General features: G+C 40.6%; 2 protein-coding genes across 6 annotated transcripts in view; both read right to left on the bottom strand.

Annotated features, from left to right (window-relative positions):
* The window catches only part of LOC121509597 (phosphatidylinositol transfer protein beta isoform), a 37,630-nt gene extending 19,476 nt beyond the window's left edge, over positions 1-18,154 (bottom strand). Inside the window, exons 1-7 of one of the 2 annotated variants that reach the window (XM_041787076.1) lie at positions 18,073-18,154; positions 13,365-13,395; positions 10,335-10,480; positions 10,011-10,102; positions 9,831-9,838; positions 9,612-9,686; positions 9,429-9,512 (exon numbers count right to left, since the gene is read on the bottom strand). In XM_041787076.1, the coding sequence (XP_041643010.1) occupies positions 9,429-9,512; positions 9,612-9,686; positions 9,831-9,838; positions 10,011-10,102; positions 10,335-10,480; positions 13,365-13,395; positions 18,073-18,092 (456 nt within the window). In that variant the 5' untranslated portion in view covers positions 18,093-18,154. The remainder of the gene's footprint in view (positions 1-9,428; positions 9,513-9,611; positions 9,687-9,830; positions 9,839-10,010; positions 10,103-10,334; positions 10,481-13,364; positions 13,396-18,072) is intronic. The other variant, XM_041787077.1, reaches the window with a different exon arrangement.
* Positions 18,155-21,024: 2,870 nt separating this feature from the next.
* The window catches only part of LOC121509420 (tetratricopeptide repeat protein 28-like), a 266,183-nt gene continuing 263,640 nt past the window's right edge, over positions 21,025-23,567 (bottom strand). For all 4 annotated transcript variants that reach the window (XM_041786787.1, XM_041786786.1, XM_041786788.1 and 1 more), the window contains one exon: positions 21,025-23,305. In XM_041786787.1, the coding sequence (XP_041642721.1) occupies positions 21,693-23,305 (1,613 nt within the window). In that variant the 3' untranslated portion in view covers positions 21,025-21,692. The remainder of the gene's footprint in view (positions 23,306-23,567) is intronic.

Here is a 23,567-nt window from a genome sequence, read left to right on the forward strand (position 1 = left end):
TTATGAAGAAGGGGTTTCACCTTGGAGGTCTAAAAATATGAGAAGAAGATGCCTAAACTAAGAGAGGTATTTATAATTCCCCGTTATTTCACACAAGAGGCCACCATAGCAAAATATAAACTGTTTGGTTGGGAAGAGATCCATTATTTAAATGGTATATAGCAGGGCTATACAATTACCTTTAAATTGGGGCCAGTTTCTGAAAAAGGATCCCATATGAAAGGCCTGAGAGATATTTCATGACATACAGTATGTGTAATATTTTTTCTAGCTTTTGTCTATCAAAATGTTTTGGATTTTGTCATCCACAAAAACCTCTTAAATTGACAGTGGTCTTTGCAGTTGGATATGGATTTTTCTTTTTGCCTAAAATCTATGTCAGTAGTGATGCTAATTTCTCTCTCTCTTGTTCTGTTCAACCCTGAAAATGGGTGCCACTTTTTCAACGTAAGGTCTGCCCCAAAGTCTTCTCGTAGCAAAAAATTTGATCCAAGTGGTGTCAAAGTTAGCCTGAGTTATCAATCAATCAATCAATCAAACTTTATTTATAAAGCGCTTTTCATACATGACATGTAACTCAAAGTGCTGTACATGGACAAATTAAAAACATTCCCTCAAACCCACCCACCCCCACCTTTTGCGTAATATAGACAATTAGAGTCATTCCCTCACACCCACACACCCGCAACCACCCTACAGACAACAGTTACATGTGCACCCACTTACACCCACTCACACACACTGTTTCACAAACACACACAAAAATAGTGGACATTAGGCTGAGTACAAGAGGCTGAGTACAGATGAACCAGTTGAGAAAGCGCCATCAGAGGGGCCGTCTGCACCAGGAGCAGCGAGTCACCCACAGCTACAGGACACCGACGCAGGACCCAGAGGAGGGATGAGGCAGAGACACCAAACCTCCACCAGGAACCCACGAGACAGACCCCTGCAGCCATAGCCGACCACCGCTCCCGGTGCAGAGGGCTCCCCCAGAGGAAACACTGGAGATCCTAAAAATGATAAAAGGATAAAAATAAGTAAAACCTCAGTACAAATAAAACCTAAGAACTAAAATATAAAATAGCATAACTAAGAAATTAAGGTAGGAAAAGAATAAAATTCATAAATAAATACAGATTGAAGGCCTAAAATAAATAAATATCATAAATGAAATAGATAAATATTAATCAAAAGCTAAGCTAAAAAGGTGTGTCTTGAGCCTGCTCTTAAAAACATGAACGTTCTCTGCGGCCCTGAGCTCCTCTGGCAGGCTGTTCCATAGACGAGGGCCGTAGTGCTGGAAAGACGCCGCCATGAGTGTGTGTCCTGACTTTGGGAATGACTAAGAGCCTGCTGCCAGAGGAGCGCAGGGTCCGCGAGGGTTCATAAGGTAAAAGCAGTTCTGAAAGATAAGAAGGCCCAAGACCATTAAGACATTTAAAACCAGTAAAAGAGCTTTAAAATTGATCCTAAAACACACGGGAGCCAATGCAGTGATTCTAAAACCGGTGTAATGTGGGCCCGCCTCTGGTCCTAGTCAGGACACGTGCTGCTGAATTTTGGAGTAACTGTAGACCTGAAATATTCTTTTTGGGAAGACCAGAGAGCAGGGCATTACAGTAGTCTATACGACTAGAGATAAAAGCAAGCATCAGCGACTCCGTGTTGGATTGAGAGAGAATGGGGCGGACTCAGGCGATGTTCTTTAGATGATAAAAACCTATTTTTGTTACATTCTTAATGTGTGGAATAAAAGTCAGCTCAGAGTCAAAAATTACACCCAGGTTTTTCACTTGTGATGATGGATTAAAAGACAGTGCTTGTAGTTTGGGTAAAATTTTCTCTCTCAAGGCCTCAGGACCAATGGCTAAAACCTCAGTTTTGTCCTGGTTGAGCTGGAGAAAGTTTTCTGCCATCCAGGATTTGATATCTAAAATGCAGTTAAAAAGAGCATCCATTGGCCTGGTGTCATCAGGAGACATGGAGATGTAAAGCTGTGTATCATCAGCATAACTGTGGAAGTTGATTCCATGTCTCCTGATGACACCGCCAAGAGGGAGCATGTACAGGTTAAACAGCACAGGACCTAAAATCGAACCCTGGGGCACACCACATGTGATTTTATGGACTTTGGAGGAGCATGTGTCTACACTTACCATGAATGTTCTGTCTGTGAGGTAGGAAGTAAACCATTTGTGTACAGTACCAGAGAGGCCGACCAGATGTTTGAGTCTATTTAAAAGAATAGTGTGGTCTACTGTATCGAAGGCAGCACTTAGATCCAGCAGAACCAACACCGTCACCTTTTGTGAATCATAATTTAATCTAAAATCATTTAAAATCTTTGTCAAGGCCGTCTCTGTACTGTGGTTTACCCTAAAACCAGACTGACATTCTTCATGAATACCATGTGTGTCTAAAAAATAATTCAGCTGAATAAAAACAAGTTTCTCTAAAATTTTACTTAAAAATGGTAAGTTAGACACTGGTCTGTAATTGTTAAAGTCATTAAAATCTAAATTGCTCTTCTTCAACAGAGGCCTCACCACTGCCGCTTTAAAGGCAGCGGGAAAGACCCCCGTCTGAAGTGAACAGTTCATCATGTTTAAAAGCTCATCTCTAAAAGATCCATAAAATGACTTAAAAAATGAGGTTGGAATTGGATCTAAAAGACATGTGGTGGGCTTCACTGAGGAGAAAACTTCATCAAGCATCTCAGCATTAACCAGGACAAAACTGTCCAGTGTTTCCTCTGGTAAAGATAAAAACTCAGACGTGTTAAAAGCAGAGGTTCGGCTGGATAAAATATCACATCTGATAGTGTCAATCTTTCCCCCGAAGTGGGCTGCAAACTCCTCACAGAGAGTGTTTGTGGGGGTTATTTGAAGTTGAATAAAATCAGGGTTAAAAAGATGGTCAATGGTGGAGAAGAGAACTTTTGGGTTATTTTTATGGTTTGTGATTATTTTAGCAAAGTATGAATTTCTGGCATTTCTGACTGCAAAATTGTAGGCTTTTAGATGTTCATTGTATATTTGAAAATTTACTGTTATTTTACTTTTCCTCCATTTTCTTTCTGCCGCTCTGCAGTTTCTTTTCAGTTTTTTGACTTCATTTCTCCATGGGGCTATAGGCTTAGGGCGAGCCTTTTTCAATTTAAGTGGAGCAACTGAATTAAGTGCGTATTGAAGTCTACTGGTAAAATTATCAACGATAAAATCACAGGGGGCAGGTAAAACAACTGGAGGATATTTTTCTAAAACTTGAATAAAATTTGCAGCCACTTCAGGGGTCAGATGACGCTTCCTCACAGTTCTCACAGAGGTCTCCGCTGGATAAAAGCGGTGATATTAAAAACACACAGTAGTGGTCAGAGACAGTTGTCAACAACAGACGACACACTGGTGGACAGGCCATAGGTGATGACCAGGTCCAGAGTGTGTCCTCTGTTGTGAGTTGGCTGCATGACGTGCTGAGTAAAATCCATATAGTTAAGAATATTTAAAAATTCACTTGCAACAGGGTCTAAAATGTTATCTATGTGCAGGTTAAAATCACCGATTAAAATAATCATATTGTAAGAATTGTGTAAAATTGATAAAAACTCTGAAAACTGTGGGATAAAAAGACTGCACCTTTTTGGTGGTCTGTACACTGTCACGCATAAAATTGTAGGGTTGTTAAAAACAATAGAGTGGTATTCAAAACTTGTGTAATGTTCAAATAAAATAGGTTTGGTTGGCAAAGTGTTTGTACTAATAGAAGCAGTGCCACCTCCCCTTTTACCACTCCTAGTTGAAAATGCAAAGTTAAAATTAGGTGGGGAGGCCTCAGTGAGAACAACTGGTGCATCTGCACCCAGCCATGTTTCAGTTAAAAATAAGCAGTCAAGTTTGTGCTCTAAAATCAGGTCATTTATAATAAAAGTCTTGTTCAGCAGAGAGCGGACGTTTAAGAGGGCCATGTTTATGGTAAGGGGGGGCTGATTAACTGTAGGATTTTGTGGTAAGTGGGTTTTAGGGACAGATCTGAGATTATTAAAGTTAATGGAAGATTTGTGGGAGGTTTTACAGATAGGCCGCTCTCTGCTGATGATTACTGGAATGTGGAATGAACAGGAATTATTTGAGTCTATTGGAACATCAGTGGATGATGAGGGGGAGCTGTATTGGCTATATTGTCATGCAGATTCCAGTGTGAGTTCTATGTTGTGTGAAAGAAGGCGGGATCCAGAGAAATTGGGATGTAAACGGTCCTTTTTGAATAGTCCGGGTCTCTTGAAAAATGTAAGGAAGTTGTCAACATATGGGATTTGGTTTGCAGTGCAGTATGATTTGAGGAATGTGTGTAAGAGTCTCAAGCGGCTGAATTTGATGTCCCCGAAACGAGGTGGTGGAAGTGGTCCTGAAACTATTATCTGTTTGTTTAAACTGTGGATTGTGGTGATGAGGGTTATGAAGTCGTCCTTAAGTGTCTCTGACTGTTGTAATCTTAGATCATTGATGCCAGCGTGAACTACTACTGTTGATACGGAGGGGTGGTGACGGAGGATGTTTGGGGCGGAGTCTGTGATGTTTTTGACAAGTGCACCTGGGTGACAGCAGGTGTGGCCCTTGTTCACTCTCACGTGCCGAACCATTGAAGTGCCGAGGACCAGTACAGATGGGGCAGGCCTGGGTGCTGAGTTACGGGTTTCCGCCGAGCGAGCAGGACTCCGCAGCGCCATGGGACCGTCCGCAGGAGCCGAGGCACCTCCGTGCTCACACCGAGCGCTCCCGCTCGGCATGCGCAAGGAGGGCGCAGCAGCGGAGCCTCCCAACCCACAGCGCGCGGGCGAGCGTGGCATGGGGATGGAAGGAGCGGAGGAGCCCCCCGGCGCACACCCAGTTGCCTGACCAGGCATGTGCGGGGGAGCAGCGGAGTCCCTGGATGGCGCTGCAGTTGGTGGTGGTTGGCGTAGCGACGGAAACTCGCTCTCATGCAGTAGCCCCAGAGGTGGTGGTGACCTGCAGTCCATACCTGGCACCCCGCGCCTGCTAGATGTAGGAGCCGGGGTGAAATGCAGCTGCCCGGTGCGAGTTTTGACCGCGGAGCCACGGGACTGAGGGCGGACTTGAGGGGGCAACACGGTTCGACCTGCTGTCAGTGAAGGAAACTCCTCGTGGTCCAGGACATTAAATTTATTCCCCAGAGCAAGGTCTCCGGTGGGAGGGGAGCAGGACAGCCGGCTGCCCCGCGTCCTGCGGCCATTGCGTGCCCCGACAACAATCCATGGGTCCGACACTGGAGTGGAGCTGATCAGGCCTTTAGGTCTGGCCCCTTGTTGAATCCAGCGGTGTTCATCTGGATCTTTACCAGGGCGGGAAGAGGAGGGCCGGGACTCAGAGGCAGAGGAGTACTGGGCTGTGTCTGCTAGCTGGGCGCTGGTGGCGTCGGCTCGGGTCTTGCCTAAGATTACGTCCGGGTCTCTTTCTTCATGGATTTTTATTAAAGTGGATATCTGCTGTTCGAGCTCGGCCACCTTCTGGCTCAGACCGGCACAACTGTCACATATGGATGTGGAGGTAAGTGAAGGCATGGCTCACCTGTAGCCTGTCGGCTAGGTTTGTTTTCAGTTTAACGGCGTATTGTCCTTTGTGGTTTTGACGATAAAATCCAGGCATCCAGTGGTTAAAAGCACGAATCCGGATAAAAACAAAGTTAAAAGCTGCCGCAGTCTTCACTAGATCCCAAAAGTTTCTTAAAATCAGGTAAAAACTGTTTGTTTGGGAGATCGGTCTTCCTAGTTACTTCCTAGTAACAGACGCCGACGCATGCGCAGCTTGAAATACATTGTCAAGGTTTTCTTCGACACCGATATGCACTTCATTACAGAGTAAGCACACGGACCTTACACAAAACATATATAAATACATACTGTTCTCTGTCTCTGCAAGTAGAAGAAACATTTTGATTGGTTGTCTGGCTTATGTGCTGGCAAAAACATGTCCTTAGGTACCTAAATGTATGAGCTGAGATAGGGGAGTTTAAAACAGTGCATGTGCCAGGCAGGAATAAGAGACTATGTATAAACAAAGCCTACTATCATCAGCTTAAGGCATAACTTCATGTGCACTCACTGCATATAATTAACTTATAAAGCATTTGAGTGCAACTGAATAAAACATGACATGGGTTTCCTTCTGTTCTTTCAGAAAATGCTTCTTTTCCAGTCTTCATAAAACAAGGACACTTTGCGTTTATTAGAGAGGAGCTGGAGGTGAATTTTGTTCCAGTGTTGTTTGCACACTTCATTGTTGAACTGTTTCATTAGGACAGATGCCCAATTCAGTTTTTATTCCTTGTTTTTATTCCCACATGCCCCTCTCTTTACTTCTTCTGCTATCAGAAATTGTTTTAATAACAACAACAAACTGATGTCAGAAAAGGTTTAATAATGTATTTTCATTCATGGTGCTTTAAAGGGGGTAAAGATAGGCTGTTAGTATTTATTTACTTATTGTTTGCTGCTTGATCTCAATGGCTATGTTATCTCACTGTGTGCTGATCAGACAGTAAAGAGTGTCCAGTATGGCTGCAATGATATCCATGGGCTCCATGATAGAAACACCTTGTCATGCTACTCTGGCTGACAGGATGATCTGACATTTTTGGTTATTCTGACTAAGTTGAAACCCTACAAAACAGCTTAATATTATCCATGAGATCTGTTCAGCTTTACTGACTCCACAGTAAGTTTTATACACAGATTATAGACTAATTTAGAGCCCAAAATAACCACCATATGTTGATTGAGAAAAAAGGGTTGATATTAGTTTAAATGTTTTTATGCAGCTGATGATTGTAGGGCCTGTTGCAGCACCCAGCACCTACTAACAATAAACTTCAAATCAATTTTTTTTAGGATTTACCCCCAGGAAGGAGAGTTAAAGTGTTTTTAAACTGCACTTTGCTGCAGATTACATTACAATGAGCGCCACAAATTATATTTTGACTTCAGGGAAGGCCATATTAAGTTGCCATTTATAGTATAAGCACATCTGAAAAGTAGTCCTTTTGTAACGAGTCTTTATGTAATAAATTAGGCCAACATCATTTACAGTATTTCTGTTATCACTTTTTTAGCATCTTTAAACAAAAGCAGCGGTGCTGCTGCTAGAAACAGACACACACTCTTAAATCATAACAAACATGCGCACATCACACAGCAGATTTTTGTCCCTATGCAAATTAAAATGATAGCATTGTTATTTTTGGATACCTGGGGATATGGTGTTACCACGCAATTTTAGATCTATTGCACGTAAGGAAGACATCCCCCTTCTAACCATGTCACCTTTTGCACTTTCTGTCATTAAAACAATCGGTGACAATGTTACTAGAGGCCCGAGGTCAGGGAGATCACAGGGAGTATGACCTGATCACTTAAAAATCCATCCATCCTTCTATTTTCTATACCCATTATCTCAGGGCTGCAGGGCAAGAAGGTTCCTGGTTCTCTGTGGGTTCTCACCGGGTACTCCGGCTTCCTCCCACCACCAAAAACATGCTCATCAGGTTAATGGGTGACTCCAAATTGGCTGTAGGTCTGAGTGTGGGCGTGCCTGGGTGTCTGTCTCTACAAGTCCAATGACAGCTTGGATAGGTTCCAGACCCCCCCCGCGACCCCCAACAGGATAAGCAGTATAGACGATGAACACTTTGAGGATTTGAAATAGAAAAAAACGTTCTTCAAGGTTAGGTATTTGAGTACCTATTAGATTTAAAAGTCTGTCAATGGGAAGTAGAACTACACCAACTCTGTAAGAGACAAATGAAAGAGTGAAATAACAGAAGTGGAGTGGTATTACACGTGCAGAACACAGATGAGAACTTCTAGCTCTAGCTACTGAAATTCAAATGAAGGAATGTTGTTAGATGTGTTTTTATCGGCCCTAGTTCAAAGAAAAGATTTTCACTGGTTTCAGCCCTGCTGGAAACTGTGTGAAGAGCAGGATGTTGATCACACCCATGTTTACTGGCATTGTATGAAAATAACCATGTATTGGGAAGAAGTGTGGAAAGGAATGAAAACAACATTAGGATATGAACTTTCCATGTCTTCTGAGGTATTATGTCTGAGTAGATATGATATGGAGAAATTTAGACATGCTTTACGGCTTCAACAAGATCCAAGTTCCTGAAAATGGAGCAAGTGGATTGACTTTTAATCCCTTCACAAAACGTGAAGAGAATTGGCTGACTAAAAGGAAGGCTAATTGACTACCTTTTCTGACAACAAGCTTTGTATTCTACATTTGCTTTGATGTTACTGAAAAAAGCAAATAAAATAGAAGTACAAAAACAAGTCCGTCAATGGAAAAAAGGTTTCCATTTTTGCGAGTCATGCAGAGGCTTGTTTTGTCACGCCAGTGAAACTGGCCAATGATAGCACAGAGCGCTCTGCACATTATACATCACAAATGTAAACAATCAAAATGGCAAAGTGAAAGAAGAATGATGAAGCTGGTGCTGTGAGATGAAACTATGAGACAGAGGAAATGTTTGTTGAGCTCTGTGAACAACATCCTGACTTTATGATGTGTCATAGAGGGATGACCATGACAACTGAAAACATAGAAATGTTGGCGAGACACAGCTGACATACTTCAGCAACCTGATGAGTTACTGGCATTAGCATGAACATCAAGCCAGCATCATTCATAATAAAAACGGGTATAGACAAAGTACAGTAAATACGTGTTAGTCTTCTTCTAGGTGTTGTCTAGCCCTGCCCCTCTTCCTTCCAGTGCCACCACATTGCTCATGGTGATTGATAGTGTAGCTCTGTGCAGTGTGTCATGTCTGCTGATCAGGTAAGGGAATGAATTTATAGCTCTGTGATCACTTAATCCAACATAGTGACCTTCTTAACAGGTAGTCTACCCTCAGTTTTAGAGATATGGTTTTGTCTCCCCTTTCAACTGTTGCTGACCAAGTTTTTTGATACGCTTGAGTTAAAAAACAAACATTTTTATGAAGATAAATGATTAAGAAACTGTTATTGTTTTAGTTGATCTATTCAAATCTGACTTTGCCAACTGCAAAGCAGACAAAGCCTTATATCCCCCTTGAGATCTCTAAAGGCCTGAGTGGTACCAAGTCCCCAGGTTAGGATCAAATACCTCTATCATCATGTTATCCTTTGAGGTCATGCCTGTAAAATGTGCTCTTTTCAATCAAAATCTGCAGTACAAATAACACAATGAAGTCATTTCTTCAAAAAATAAATCAATACTATCTTGAATATTGGATTTTTAAATATTAGGTCCAGTGGATTTGGTTTGGCTGCCTGGTAAATTATTATCAGGCTGGTCCACATGAAGGCTTCAAACTGTTCAAACTGATTCTTGCATTTGGAATGACCCAGAAGAGTTTCTACTTACAGCATTGGACACTTGACTTCTGTCTGCAATGTCAATGGGCACAACAGAGACTTCCTGCCATGTGGAGCTGTCTAATTTGTGAACCTGAACAGATCAAACACAACAAAACAATTTATAGAAAATCAAAAACTCAAATGTGAGGTTAAATCAGAGATTTTCTGAAAAAGACTGGCAGATACTCACATTTTCTTGTGTTCCAAGGTCAGGTTTGTGCCATGTCTCAATCTTAATGATGAAGTTGTCTTTCATATACTCATTCTGGAGGAGAGTTGGAGGGGAATTGGATTTAAAGTACTGAATGTCTAAAAAGTAAAATCAGTAAATGTAAACACATTTAATTGTGTTGTAGAAATATGATAATAATGGAAGAAACATAAAGAAAACTGTCAAAAGGCATCTTACCTCCACAACTGGGTCAAAGTTAGGCACAAGGGGAAGAGTAAAAGAAAAAAGTCATTACATATAAATAGAAATGGCATTTGAAATCCTAATAAAAGAAAATTAATGGTCATATGGCAATAAACACAAATAAGTTTAACCATGAAAAAGACAAAGGTAAAAAGATCGGAGAGGAAGACTCACTGGTTTTGCAGTAGGGGTAAGCATTCCAGGCTTTCTCATGGAAAACCAAGGAGCCTTCAGGGGCAATCATCTTGACAAATGCTGGGACTTTACTGTATGGTGGGGTGTAAGGTGGGGGTGGATAGATGCAGGGGAGAAAAGTAGTGGGAAAGCATTTTACTCAGTTATGAGAGCTTCTAGAAGAAAGCAAGTGCAGGTAGAAAACAACTTTAACATAGACAAGACAATGCTGCCACTGTGTGGTAGCAGGGTGCTATTACACTACAAATACACGTTTATGGGATCAAACGATCCCTTGATCTAACTGAGAAAAGGGGAACATACCTCTTTAGGTGGTAGATTTTGTGTGTGTATTGTCCTTTCTCGCCATCTTTTTCATAGGGCTCATTCTTGAGTACCTCAATGCCCTCACCACCACCCGTCTCATTTTTACTGGCCTCAGCCACTGAGAACAGCTGCCCCACTTGATACTGTAACATGAAAAGCAAAGCATTAACACATACCAATTAGTTACCTTAAGAGAAAATAATGAGGGAGAAACTGTTAATCTACTGGTAATGAAGGTTTAATGAGTTTTAGAATGTGTAATTTGAACCTCAGTTGAAAACTTAAAATGAAGTGACATGCATCTCAAAGAGCTATTGTGATATTTCTTTTCAAGTACTACATTTGCAGGGAATTTAGAGCCAATTTGTACCATACCATTAAGGAAAAGAGCCAGAAATACATGGCAGTCAGTATCTATTAAATTAATACACTTATTTCCCAAATAACTGTTAAATCTATCATTGGGCTGCAACAACAGCCTGCTGCACCAGCTATACCAAGTTATCTCTTAAGTTAGGCTGTAAGGTCTACAGTAAACCTGCACTGAAATTGGTTAAGCTGTCATTCTAGTTGTGTTATGGTGTCTTTGCACCACAGAGATGTAAGGCTCATTTTAACTTGTAGGTCTTAGTGTCCCACCTCACCAAAATACTATTGCAGATATGACATTTCCACTTCAATTTAACCAATCAATGAAAAGCATAGTAATGCAGCATTTGTTTCAGTGTTGCCTCTCATGGTGGATTGTATGTGAACAGACCAACGGCTGAAAATAACTTCTGCTAACTGCTTTAAATAGATAAATAGTGATTAAAGTTTTTTCAGTTCATTCAGTCTACATCCCAAACATCCTAAACCAGTGGTTTTCAAAGCTGTTTGTGCCCAACGAACATCTAAGATCAGGCCAAAAACTTGAGGCACCATATTCATATTTATGCCAAATAGCCTCTTTAATATGTGTTACAGTATCTTTAGTCTATTTGGAGCACAAGGGATGCACAATATTATCAGCCTGGTATCAGTGGGCAGTATCATCAGATATGAACACTTCTGCTGATGTTTACAACCAATATATTGGCTGTAAATATTAGCTGTATGTCCTAATAAGTTGTGGAGTTTTAGGCTAGACCAGGGGTGTCAAACTCATATTGAGTCCCAGCGCCAGATTTGCGCCAATGAGACGTCCTGAGGGTTGGACTAATTAGGCCAGGAATGTCAAAGTCAGTAGTGGATTCTGAATTTAGGTTTAACCTGAGACCCTAACAAAGTCAACATTTAACCATAAACTGTCAATCTCATTTTCACCAATAGTAAAATATGAAAAAACTAAATAAAGTACACTGATAATAAACCATTCTAAGGTGAGTATAAGTCAAAACGGTAAGTTTAAAGGCTCAAAGTCTGAGATAAGAAGTCAAACTTACTAGTTCAAAAGGTCAAAACACGAAATTTAAAGGCAAAACACTGTTTATAAAAGGCAAATATTTTAGAAAGAAAGACACAACCAAGTTTGAAAGGTGTAAACATGACTAAGAATTTTAAATTGTGAATCTTTAAAGTTAAAATATGATATGAAAAAGTCAAAACATGAAAAGAGTCAAAACCATACGTTTAAGTCAGACTTGTGAGATGCAAAATTGAAAATATGAAATGACATTAATTTCTTGTCCCACCTTCCTGACTTTTTATCTAATTCTGTTCATTCATTAGGCTACTTTTTCAGATTTTTATAATTTAACAAGAATATTTTAAATCGTTTATATTGGAGGCAATCTGCAGATAACTTAAGCCTTCTTTAAAACTATCTCAGCTGGTAAAACACCTTAAATAATAGTTAGTACTTCAGTTTAATCAAGGCTTGTTTGGACTTGGTGCAACCTATAACAGGTTGATATCAAATGCTAGGTTTTATGACTAGTTTATGTGATTTGAGTTTTATTACCAATTTCAATATAATAATGCAATTTACTGATCTGGATTTGATTGCTGCCCTGCTGTCACTCTAAGACTTCACGTTTTTTATGAACGAATCTGCAGAGAAAACTACTGTATAACTCAGTCGATTGATGCTGTGCAGCCTGTAGTGTGGGAACGAGGATCTTTTCTCAACTATGCTGCTGTTTTTCCAAATTAAACACAATGAGGAGCAGCATTAACTGGATGGTCTATTTGCATTTCAGACTGTTAGTCTGCAGGCCAAATTCAAAACTGTCTCATGTTGTTATATTTGAACAGCAGGCAGCAACAGAAGGTTAGATGTTTGCTTATATTTCAGCAACCAGAGCCTTTATTATTGTTTCTGCTATAAAGAGTACACTTATTTTTAAATGACTTGGAATGAGTTTTAAAATGCAGCAATAATTGCCAAGAGATTTTATCCCCCTAAAAGGCAGCATGTGGAGCCAGGGATTGATGACATAAGCTCTTTATACACAAGAAACCAATCTCGCTCCTGTAAAACATTCACAAGAACAACAAAGGATGTGTTTTTAGTTGTCTGAACTTGCAACCAGAAGCCAAACACTCGGGATTGATAAGGTAATCGTGCATTCATCAATCACTGCATTAACTCTCTGTTAGAATAATGCAATTACAGACTTGTGCTTACTATAAGCCACTGTAAAGCCCAAATTAGGGATTAAAGTTTGACTGCATCAGAGACTGAGTAATAAATAATTAATTAGAGTACATGTGAAGGGTCTGTCAGTGCTGTAGAGCTAAATCAAACATTAAAATGACTCCTGCTTTTACATTTTCTTGACCTGGAGGTGATTTATGGCCTATTTTAATTCTGCAATGGGAGTAAAACAACAGGTAGCAGTTCATATTCTCTGGCCTTTCTGACATAAACAGCTCTTGCCAGGTAACATGAGCCTAGTATGGGATGTATATTGAGCAAATATACCGGTGAAAAGTTAAACTATTTAGGTAGAAACCAGAACCTCTAAAACAAGAATAAAGACTCCAACTTTTAACTACATTTCTCATTTTGTCAGTACAATGACGGCAAAAAATCTGATTACTCACCTCCTCAATGCTACAGGGTAAAACCACACGGCTGCAAAACAGAGAGAAGTGTGGTTACTAACACACAACTTTGCCTGAGGAACTACAATCACACACAAGCTCCAAAAATGACTTTAGAATTAAACGATTTATTCATCTTTTTCAGCATGGTAAAAATTAATCAATCAAATCTAATCACATCATAAAGCAAAACTAAAATACAGCAGAAGCTGCAGTATGGTTTTAAAGCTAGCATCATAATGGCTTTGAAATAACCTTCACAGCATAAGGAGACTTTTTTGGAAGAAGGATTACTAATCTGTGTGGTTTTAAACAAGCTGACTTGAAATGAACCCATAGACCAAAGAGAATTGTTTGAGCTTGTACAGTAGATAATGAGATATAATGAACTTTGAAGACGTGCTTATAAACAACTAAAACACAGAGCACAGAAGTTAAAAAACAAAAACATTTTAAAAATCGCATGGGAGTCTTTACTATGTAACATTAGTTTGTGCATGTATATGCAAAGTATACCGCAACTTCTTCCTTCGTGTCTGAACAGACCTCAACTTCAGGCAGAGGCATGCTCTACCAAAAGTAATTGCATCATTTACCCAGATGAACAAGAGGCTTCAGGCACTGACCACCAACCACACAGCACAAAAGGGGAAAAAGAGAGCAGCTGGCAGGAAGTTCTCTCTGGTTGAACTCAAACCGGACATTCTGAGCCTTTCTAGACTTTTACGGTGATCATTATCTCTGATAACACTTTCTTACACATGTGCTCTCTGATGTAGATGTAAAGCAAACTCTGACTGAAGTAGCACCACTCTATGAATGAAGAAGGTTATTATTCACAACGCCAACCAGAGACAGATGAGTTTTTTTTCATCCAGGCTGCTGGACAAATCCAAATCAGACTTTGTGGTTAAAGTTGCTGACTTTAAATACATAAGGAAAAGTTTGAGAAATTAACTGGGCAGGGGTAAAAGGATGTTGGTTTTGCAGGGCTGTATGGCATTTGATATAGCAGTTTTAAAAAACCTGACATCATTTTTTATTATTATTTAATTTCTGGCAGTAGCTCAGTCTGTATTGACTTGGATTTGGAAGACAGAAAGTCACAGATTCAAGCCTCAATCTAGAATTTGGACTGGCTGCTGTAGATGTGTCAGATCAATTACTCAGCACTGTTGAAGTTTCTTCAAGCAAGGTAGCAAACCCCAGACAGGTTGGCCACTCTGTCATGTGTATGCTGTAGTGCTGCACCTATAGGTTCTTTTGGATGACGTCACACAGCAACAGAGAACTCCACTTGGGAGGCAAGTAGTAATTTTTGCATAGAGAAACACTACCAAAAAGGTCATGTTGTGAGCTGTTCACAACTACGCCTAGTGTTCAAATTGTGCAAATAAAGAAATCATCTATTCTTACTCTTAAATGAAAAAAAAAAACCTGCAGCAAGAAGGAATAAAAAACAGCTTCCGTCTGAGGCCCCGTCCACACAGAGACGAAAACGAAGTTTCCGTAAAGACGGGATCGTTTCAGGAAATATCCGCGCAAGCATGGAACCACTGAAAACGCTGTAGTACATATGCACCAAAAGAAAGAAGAAGATCACAGAAACCTGACACAAACTTTCTTCTAGCTGCCCTTCTGGTTGTTCTCCGCGTTGGATTTAAGAACACATGGTGCATGCGTTTCACAATGGTAGTAAAAGGAGCATCAGATTTTGCTGTAAAAGCCAACAAGCTCAGTAGCCTCTGCTTCACGAACACAACCACGTAATCCACCATTGTCCTTTTTGCCGGACCCGCGCAGGCGTCTGAGCTACGCTATGTGTGACGTAATTGTTTCAAGACAGATGCAGCTGGCGGTCCACATGGAGACGAAACGGCAGCTGTTTATGGATTTGAGCACTCTGGGACCTGTTTTCAAAAAGTATCATTTACAGTCACCCAAAACGCCATTTCCGTGTAGATGAAACGCCGATACGACAAAAAACTTTTGCGTATACTCCTGAATTCGTCTCTGTGTGGATGGGACCTCAAGCCGGGAAGAGCAGTGTCACACTCTGCTCATGTACGGTCCATTTTCACAGAGTGGCCAAGTTTGGTTCAGTACAGTTTTGCTATGGTTTAGCACATGAAGCCATGTTTCTTCAGCTGATGTTTGTCCAGTCTTGCTCATTGTGATAGAAAATCTGTCTCTTTTAAGAGATCCAAACTATTTTGCTCAGCTCAGTGGAGCTTGTTGTTTGGCTCCCAACCGGTTGTTTAAATGTGGATTAAATAACAACAAAGGTAGAAGGAAAAGAAACTGGCACTCAAACGGAAGCTAGCTACCGTGGCTCACATTACAGTCTTTTCCTAGCACAGGCTTGTTCGTGAATACCACACTATCACTCACCTTGTCAACTAAAAGCATGTCTGTGACAAAATTAGAAACTTTTCATGTGTTAAAGGCCACAGCTAACAACTTAGCTCAGTAAAAGACCTTTCAAGACTCTTGTCTTGGAGGATCGTACTCAGTTTGTATGTAGAAATCTTGTGATGTTAACTGCCTACAGGTCCATTTAGAGCAGTAACGTACTAACTTTCCTCCATCCCGTTTCATTCCTTAGGTCTATCCATCAGTTCCTGACCCATAAAGGCATTTGGAATCACATGATTGCAAATAGAAAAACCTATGTCACTTTTTTCAGACCAAGAGCAAGTATTTAGTGACACTGAGTACAACTATGAATACTTAATACTATTGAAGGTCTTCAGTTTATTCAGAAAATGTTGTTTTATTTTCATCAAATTCTCCTCACCACGACTGTTTTGTAATTTAACAGAGAATTGTCTGTTGTGTGCTCTACTTTGACATCCTTGTTTATTGTAGAATATCACCAGATTTCAGACAGTGCTTCAGCTTTGTTAACCCATTCACATAAACAGAGACTAACATGATACTGTAAAACTGATTTAGAGAATGAGTACAAGCACTGTGGCTTGGTATCAGTATGTTTATGTAGTCGTTGTCTTCTTTGGGTATAGATACATGATGAAACAATGTACTGTTGGATAACTGAACCCTCTCGGTAGTACAGGGTAGGGCTGCTGTCGCAGGAGATGCAACATCTCTTTAAGGTGAAATGTGTCTCAAACATTCATTTCAAGTACCATTTAAATTTAAATATTTTGCAGCAGAGATTTTCTGGCGTATATTTCATACACAAATGTAATAATAAATTGTTTTTTTTATTGCAGAAATTGCAAAAAGTCATACCTTAAATCCAGTTTAGTCTCTTTCAATAAACATTACTATGTTGTTTTAATTAAAAAGAGGGCTATAACGTAAAAATCCCTCTATAATACCACAAATCACATGGAAATTCCAGTACAACTGAATATAATCATGCTTCAACATTTTTCAAAAATCATTTAGGCCTAATACAGGTTATGCTAATTTAAGAACAACAATATAATTTTCTACTTGCCCCATATGTGGTTGAATTTAGGTAAGGCCGTGTAATGGTTAAATTCAAGGTGGTTTGTTATATTTATGAAAATGGAAACTGTGCCAGAGTGGTTTTACATAACGTGAAAAAGAGCTTCGTGTTGATCCATTCCATATCCAAATAAACAATAGGGTCTAAGAGCCATTTAAGACTAATCCACTTTCACTTGATCACTGATAAATTGTTACGAAGTACAGGTAAATATTCAGATTTCCACCACAATAACAACCCTAGGAGCACAGCATACTTTCCAACATCCAGTCTAACAATAGTAAATGTTTTTGACTGAAGATTTAGCAGATCAGTCAACTATGTTTTGCTGATTATTTTCCTTTTCATTGTAGTTTTAAGCTGTGCTTCCAACACTTAAGCTGTGCAGCTCATGCTGGTGTTACACAACCAAGCAACATCTAGTCAAAGTAGTTAGGAAGGTGTCAGATTATTGTGCTTAGCACTGAAGTTTTGTAGTTTTAAAGGAGTACTTGGACATAATTTATGTGTCAAAAAGTACTGAATTGACAAGGGATAACAAATTACGGTGGAGATACGTTTGTGAGGGACAGTGACGAGTTTCAACAGTACATCCGACAAGAAAAAAATGAAACCCAGTCAAGGCTGAGTGTACCACTAGCTGGCTAACGTTAGCGTGACATAAACATCAACACACTGGGAAGTAGTTGTTTCTTCTTTGATTTAGTACAGAGAGCAACTACGGGTTAAGTTAACAGAGTACCTTATCTTAAATAGATCGGCTGGTGCCGCTGTGAGTCAATGTGCTAATGTTGCAAAGATTACTTTAAACACCAAGAGAGTCCCCTTTTCATGTCATATCGATAATTTAGCATTAGCATGAGTGAGCTCGCTCACTCTATGCTGAACTTTAGTGGAAGTTTAACGGCACACCCGCTGATACACTTTTTATTCTAAAGCCAACACATTGCCTGAATTGTTCAAAGGCCAGGTATGCAATGTGAGCATGTGAGGAAGAGGAAGATAACAGCAGCTGTCACACTAAGCCTTGACTGTCAAAGCCGGTAGGCCACAGCAGCTCTTGAGCAATCCCACCCTTCCCTCGTGCGACTGACACAGACACATGAAAAGTTTCCACAAGCTTTCAAACTCAAATAAAACTGTCCTGCCTCAATTTATTCCTCATTCAAAGACTTTTCAGGTTAAATATTTACAAAGAAAGTAGAGTTTAAAGAGAAAGACGGAACTTACTACTCTTTGATGAGGACCATCGTAGCTCGCTCCTTTCGACACTGCTGGTACTGCCCAGAGACCGCTGATTACAATGACGTCATGAGGTGCTGCAACGGCGCGTGGTCCCTCCCTCGTGGGTTGTGATTGGCAGAAAGGGGCACTGACGGATTTACTGTAAAGTATTAACCAATGAAATCATTTCCTGTAAGCTTTTAGCCGCATCCCTTCAGCAGGTCTGATCAAGCAGAAAGTTATTAAAACAACACCGGTAATCAAGCAGTTATGTGAATGTATTTAGGAAGCTCACTCAGAAGCTGTTTTAAAATGATGCCTTTAAGCACTGAGTTTTATTTTTCACTGAAAGGCATAAAGCTTACTTCCTTTGTCCAACAATGACGTGTCCTTACACCTGTTGCCTAGCGTTGGTTGTATTTGTTATCTACTGTAAATATTGCCTGCTTAGGCAGTGGCTCCTAACATTTACCTCTCCATGCATCTATCAACCTATTGACACTGATATTTTTATTTCTCACACGTTAAAAGAAAATGACAAAAAATGGTAAATTATTTGACAAATAAAAAGAAAAGATTTAAATAAACCCACTGCCAACACTGACTCCCATATTCAAAACTATGCAAAAGTAAGAAAAGGAATATGTTTATCCATATTCAAATTTATTTGTCCCTACCCCTTATCATCTTTTCAAAACCAAAGTATAACACCCCATGTATGTCTGTCTGCAATGTATGAAAGTGCTGTATGTGTATATATTTAGACCTATGCATCTATCTCGATATTGATGTATTCATATCAAACATGTTACAAGGAAATAGAAAAAATAATTAAGAGAAAGAAAGCATGAATACAGTGCCTGTAAAAATATGTACCCCCTCGGATGTTTTACCTTTTTATAGATTTTATAAATCAATCATGGTAAATTCAATTTTGCTTTTTGACAAAGAAAATTTACGAGAAACCTTTTTTAATGTCAAAGTGAAAACAGGATGTCAAATAAAGATGTGTAATGTAAAATAAGTGACTGCATTATTATTATTCACCCCTTCAAGTCAATATTTAGAAGTTGCCTCTGTGGCTGCAATCACAGCATCGAGTCTGTGTAGATAGGTGTCAATTAGACTTGCACATCTGGGCACTGCTATTTGACTCCATTCTTCTTTGTATGAACAGCCCCTTTGAAGTCCAGCCACAAGCTCTCTTTTGGATTGAGGTCTGGGCTTTGACTCAGTCACTGCAGAACATTCAACTTGTTGTCTTTAAACCATTTTTTGTTGAGCTTGTGCTGTATGTTTTGGGTCATTGTCTTGGTAGAGTATAAATCATCTCCAAAGCCATCGTCTTCTTGCTGACTTAAAAAGATTGTCCTTCAGGATCTTCCACATAAATTTTACCTTCTACCTTTATAAGCCTTCCAGGGCTGGCTGCTGAGAAGTATCCCCACAGCATGATGCTGTCATCACAATGGTTCACAGTGGGCATGGTGTGTTTGTAGGTTTTGGTGTCTGCCAAGCAGTCTGATGGCTGAAAAGCATCATTTTGGTCTCATCAGACCAAAGAACTCTATTCCACTTGACCATGGGGTCTCCTGCATGTCTTCTGGTGAACTCCAGTGAAGATTTAATGAGTTTTCTTCAACAATGGCTTTCTCTTTGCCACTGTCATGTAAAGCTTTGAGTGGTGAAGAACCTGGAGAATGCTTGTTGTATGCAGAGTCTCTCTCATCTCAGCTGCTGGAGATTGTAACTTGGACTCATATGTGTCGTGGTGGTGTCTCTCACTAGTCCTCTTCTTGCACAGATACTCAGTTTGTGAGGACGCCTGATCTAGACAGATATACACGTGCCATATTCCTTCCATTTCTTGATGATGGATTTAACTAAACTAGTGCCTTGATTTTTTTTCTCCAACCCTGGAATTTTACTTTTCAATAACCTTGCCTGAATTGCTTGCAGTGTTATTTTGTCTTCATGGTGTAATGGTAGCCAGGAATACTGATTAACCAGTGACTGGACCTTCTTGAATGAGGTGTCTTTATACTAAAATCACTTAAGACACATTCTTGACACATTGCACTCAGGTGATCCCCATTTCACTAATTGTGAGACTACTAGCACTAATTGGCTGGACCTTTGTGAATTTGATCAGTCACTTTAGAGGGGGTGAATATTTATGCAAAAATTGACATTACTTTGTAGAAATCTGTTTTTACTTGTACCTTTAAGAGTGTTTTTGTTCGTTTTTTTTTTTTACAAAAAAAGTCAAATTATATTGACCATGAACAGTTCCTACCCCTTTTTCTACTTTTAAACAGCTGTAACACGAATATTCATTAGCAGAAGATAAATTATATGCATACTTGATGAGTTTGACAAACTACTGCATGTTTTTCTCCTTAGTGATTCAGAGTAGGTATTTGGTACCATTTCAGAATCAAACTGGCTCTTTGCTTTGCTTTCTCTATCTCTATCCATTCCCTCTGTCTTTCTATCATTTTTGGGCTGTCAGCATTAATCACGATAAATTAAGGTCCACAATTAGTGCATTAATTTTTTCCTTCGCCATTAATCACATGCTTTTTGTCTGTCTCAGCACACGTTGGTTAACAGCGGCTATGTCCCCCTGCAGCCACATGAAAATTGGTAAAACAAAAAATCACCAATCCTTGATGTCTCATAGAAAACAGACAGCTCAGTGGACAAGTCAACAGTCATCTGCACCTTTTCAGTCTACAACAAGTTCCTTCTGTGGTTAATATTTGTCATTATCTTCAATCTAAACAATGTTCCTTATTTTCTTATTAAAAAAAAAAGACGCCTGTAGACCTAAACAGGAACGGGAAGTAATTTATGCTTTCTTTCTTTCTGTCTGTCTATTATTTAGGAATACAAGAAAGCAAACATGTTGTTTTTTTATTGAAACATTTTACTGATAAATGACAGATGGTTGTCATGAAACTTTCATGTTTAATCTCAAAAAATCATGGGCTAAAAAGTCATACATGGTACTTAACATTGAATAGCAAGAGAATCCATGCTTCAAAGCAGACACTCAATTCACAAAGAAATCAGGCCAAATGCCCATTTGATTTCGATAAAAAATATTAAATCTTTTTTTCCACTCTATCCATCTTTACATGGTACAGGTTTGTTCACTTATTAATAATATAAAAACGCTTAATACTGATTGTGAAACACTGGAATTAATTTACAAAACATAATAATAATTATTATAATATTAATAACAATAACAAACAATAATAACAATAACCATTAAATTTAAAAACAAAAATAAATTGAATGGAGGAAATCAGTCAGAGCTGTTGCATCCTGGCCCATACAAACAGCAAAGATTTGGAGGGAAATACCAAATGGCATTTACATATACCTGACACACAGTTAAACACAAACACAGTATCAGGTCGTTGAGTTTTTCTCATTGCCATTTACAGTGTTATGGGCACAAAGACAAGACCCTCTCTATAGCGTTCATGTGCCTCTGCAGGATCACACTCACTGACCAATCAAATCTTCTCATTGTCAGTCAAGCTCTAAAAGTGCCCTACTCCTCCAGCACACAGGATAGCAAATAATGGATCAAAGTACAGAACCCTTTTAATGTCTCAGCATTTAGAGGAAGGGAAAAATCTTCCAGGCGACAGGAACTTGTATCCATTGCCAGCAGGTAGTCGAATAGAACGAGCACCAGGGCTGCTGCTTGTGGAAATAGTAGGTGATGGGGCAACTTTTCTGGGGTTGGAGCAGTGGTGTCCATTTGAAGAGTTTTTGCTGCTCCTATCGAGTGACTGCAGCCCCAGCTCCCGCAGCTCCAGGCTGTCTTGGGTGTCATTCGGGGAGCAACGGCGTGGGGAGAGGTTCAGAAGGCTCAGTACATCCCTGCTGGCAGAAGCAAGGGGTCCAGACGCTGTGTGGACAGCTTTGACAGGACCGAGATGTTGGTGTTGTTGGGCTGCAGCGTTAGCCCAAAAGGTCTTCAGATTGTGTATAGCTTGGACTTTTTCATCAATAACCCCTCTTCTCAGTCGGTCCAGGTCTGGCGCATCAGCGGACGTAGAGCAGGCTGAGCCTGTCGAGGAGTAGGACAGAGCAGGGGAAGGAGCACTACCAGCTGGGGACTGGTGACCAGAACTTGGTGATACATTGCTGGGAGAGCGGGAGATGTGTCCGCTGTATGGGGAGCTTGGATACTTTAATTTGAACTGTGCATGGCTGTCTAGAGTGGGAGAAGGATGGCTACCCTCCTTTTGGGAAGACTCAGAGACTGCAGGGCTGTTGTAGCCAGAGCTTATTTTCTGCAGGGAAGATGAACGGGAGGGGGGTTTTGGTCTTGGGGAAGACTGAGCCCGGCCACTGGCACTGCTGTTAGGACGGCTGAATGCGCTGGTTTCAGAGGAGCGGAAGGCGCTGCTCCGGGCTGAGGCTCCTCCAGCTGTCCCACCTTCTGCCCCGGCCCGCTGAAGACTCCCCACAGCTCGAAGGTGACTATGAGTCTCCTCCAGGATCTTCTGGGCCAGCTCCTGAGGGTCGAGAGGGGCTGTTTTTTCTTCCTGAGACTTGACGGTACTGTCTGTCTCTGTACTGGACTGGTCAGATTCACCTGTATCTGAGCTGCTCACCTTTCCAACCTTCTGGAACGGTGAGTTTGGGCTGGGCACCAGGCTGGTTTTGATAGGTGATGTGGGGGTGCTTACACTGCCCCTTGATGAAACTGATACAGAGTAGCCTCTCCCTGCTCCTGTGCCTGACCCACCAACAACCCCTCTCCCTCCGCGGTGGTGGCGTTGGCTGTGTCCTGGTGGCAGAGGCAAAGAGTCACAGTGACTTCCCAGCGGTTCGCTGCTGATTATAGAAAAGCCCTCGTATTCTTCCTCGTCCCCTCGAGCTCCTGCCACCGCAGCAGCTGCCCCATGTGGGGAGGAGCGACTACGGGGGACATGAGGGTGTTTGTGTACAGAGTAGTGTGCTGTGGCCCCGCTGCGCTGCCGATGACTGAGGAAATCACAATCTGACTTGGAAGCAAAGCTCATGGAGGATGCTACGGAGCTGAGGCTGTACACAGAGATGGCATCTGATGCCTGATTGTCCAGGCAAGGGGGAGAGAATGGAAGGCTTGAGTATCCCATGGGCAGGGGGTTCGACACAGACTGGGCTGAAGCTAATGACTCAAGGGAAGAGGAGCTGTCCAGGCTCAGACGCTTGGGTAGTTCTGTTGAGTCTGAAGAAGGAGAGAGAAGAACAGTTATTCAAGAAATTAAATTCAGTCAGGGACACTCTTGTCATATTATTAACCATGTTTTTTTGTCTAATGGATATACATTTTTGTATGGGGGTGATGGCTCTGCTCAAAATATGCACCCTTGGTCAGTCAAGCATGCACTGACTTTTCCCTGACTTTCCAGGGAGTGCATGGCTAGAAACCCCCATATGGATGGATACATTTATGACAATGCATATTGAATAAAATTAAATTCATTCAA

The sequence above is a fragment of the Cheilinus undulatus genome, linkage group 5 (assembly GCF_018320785.1).
Source record: "Cheilinus undulatus linkage group 5, ASM1832078v1, whole genome shotgun sequence".
Taxonomy (NCBI): Eukaryota; Metazoa; Chordata; class Actinopteri; order Labriformes; family Labridae; genus Cheilinus; species Cheilinus undulatus.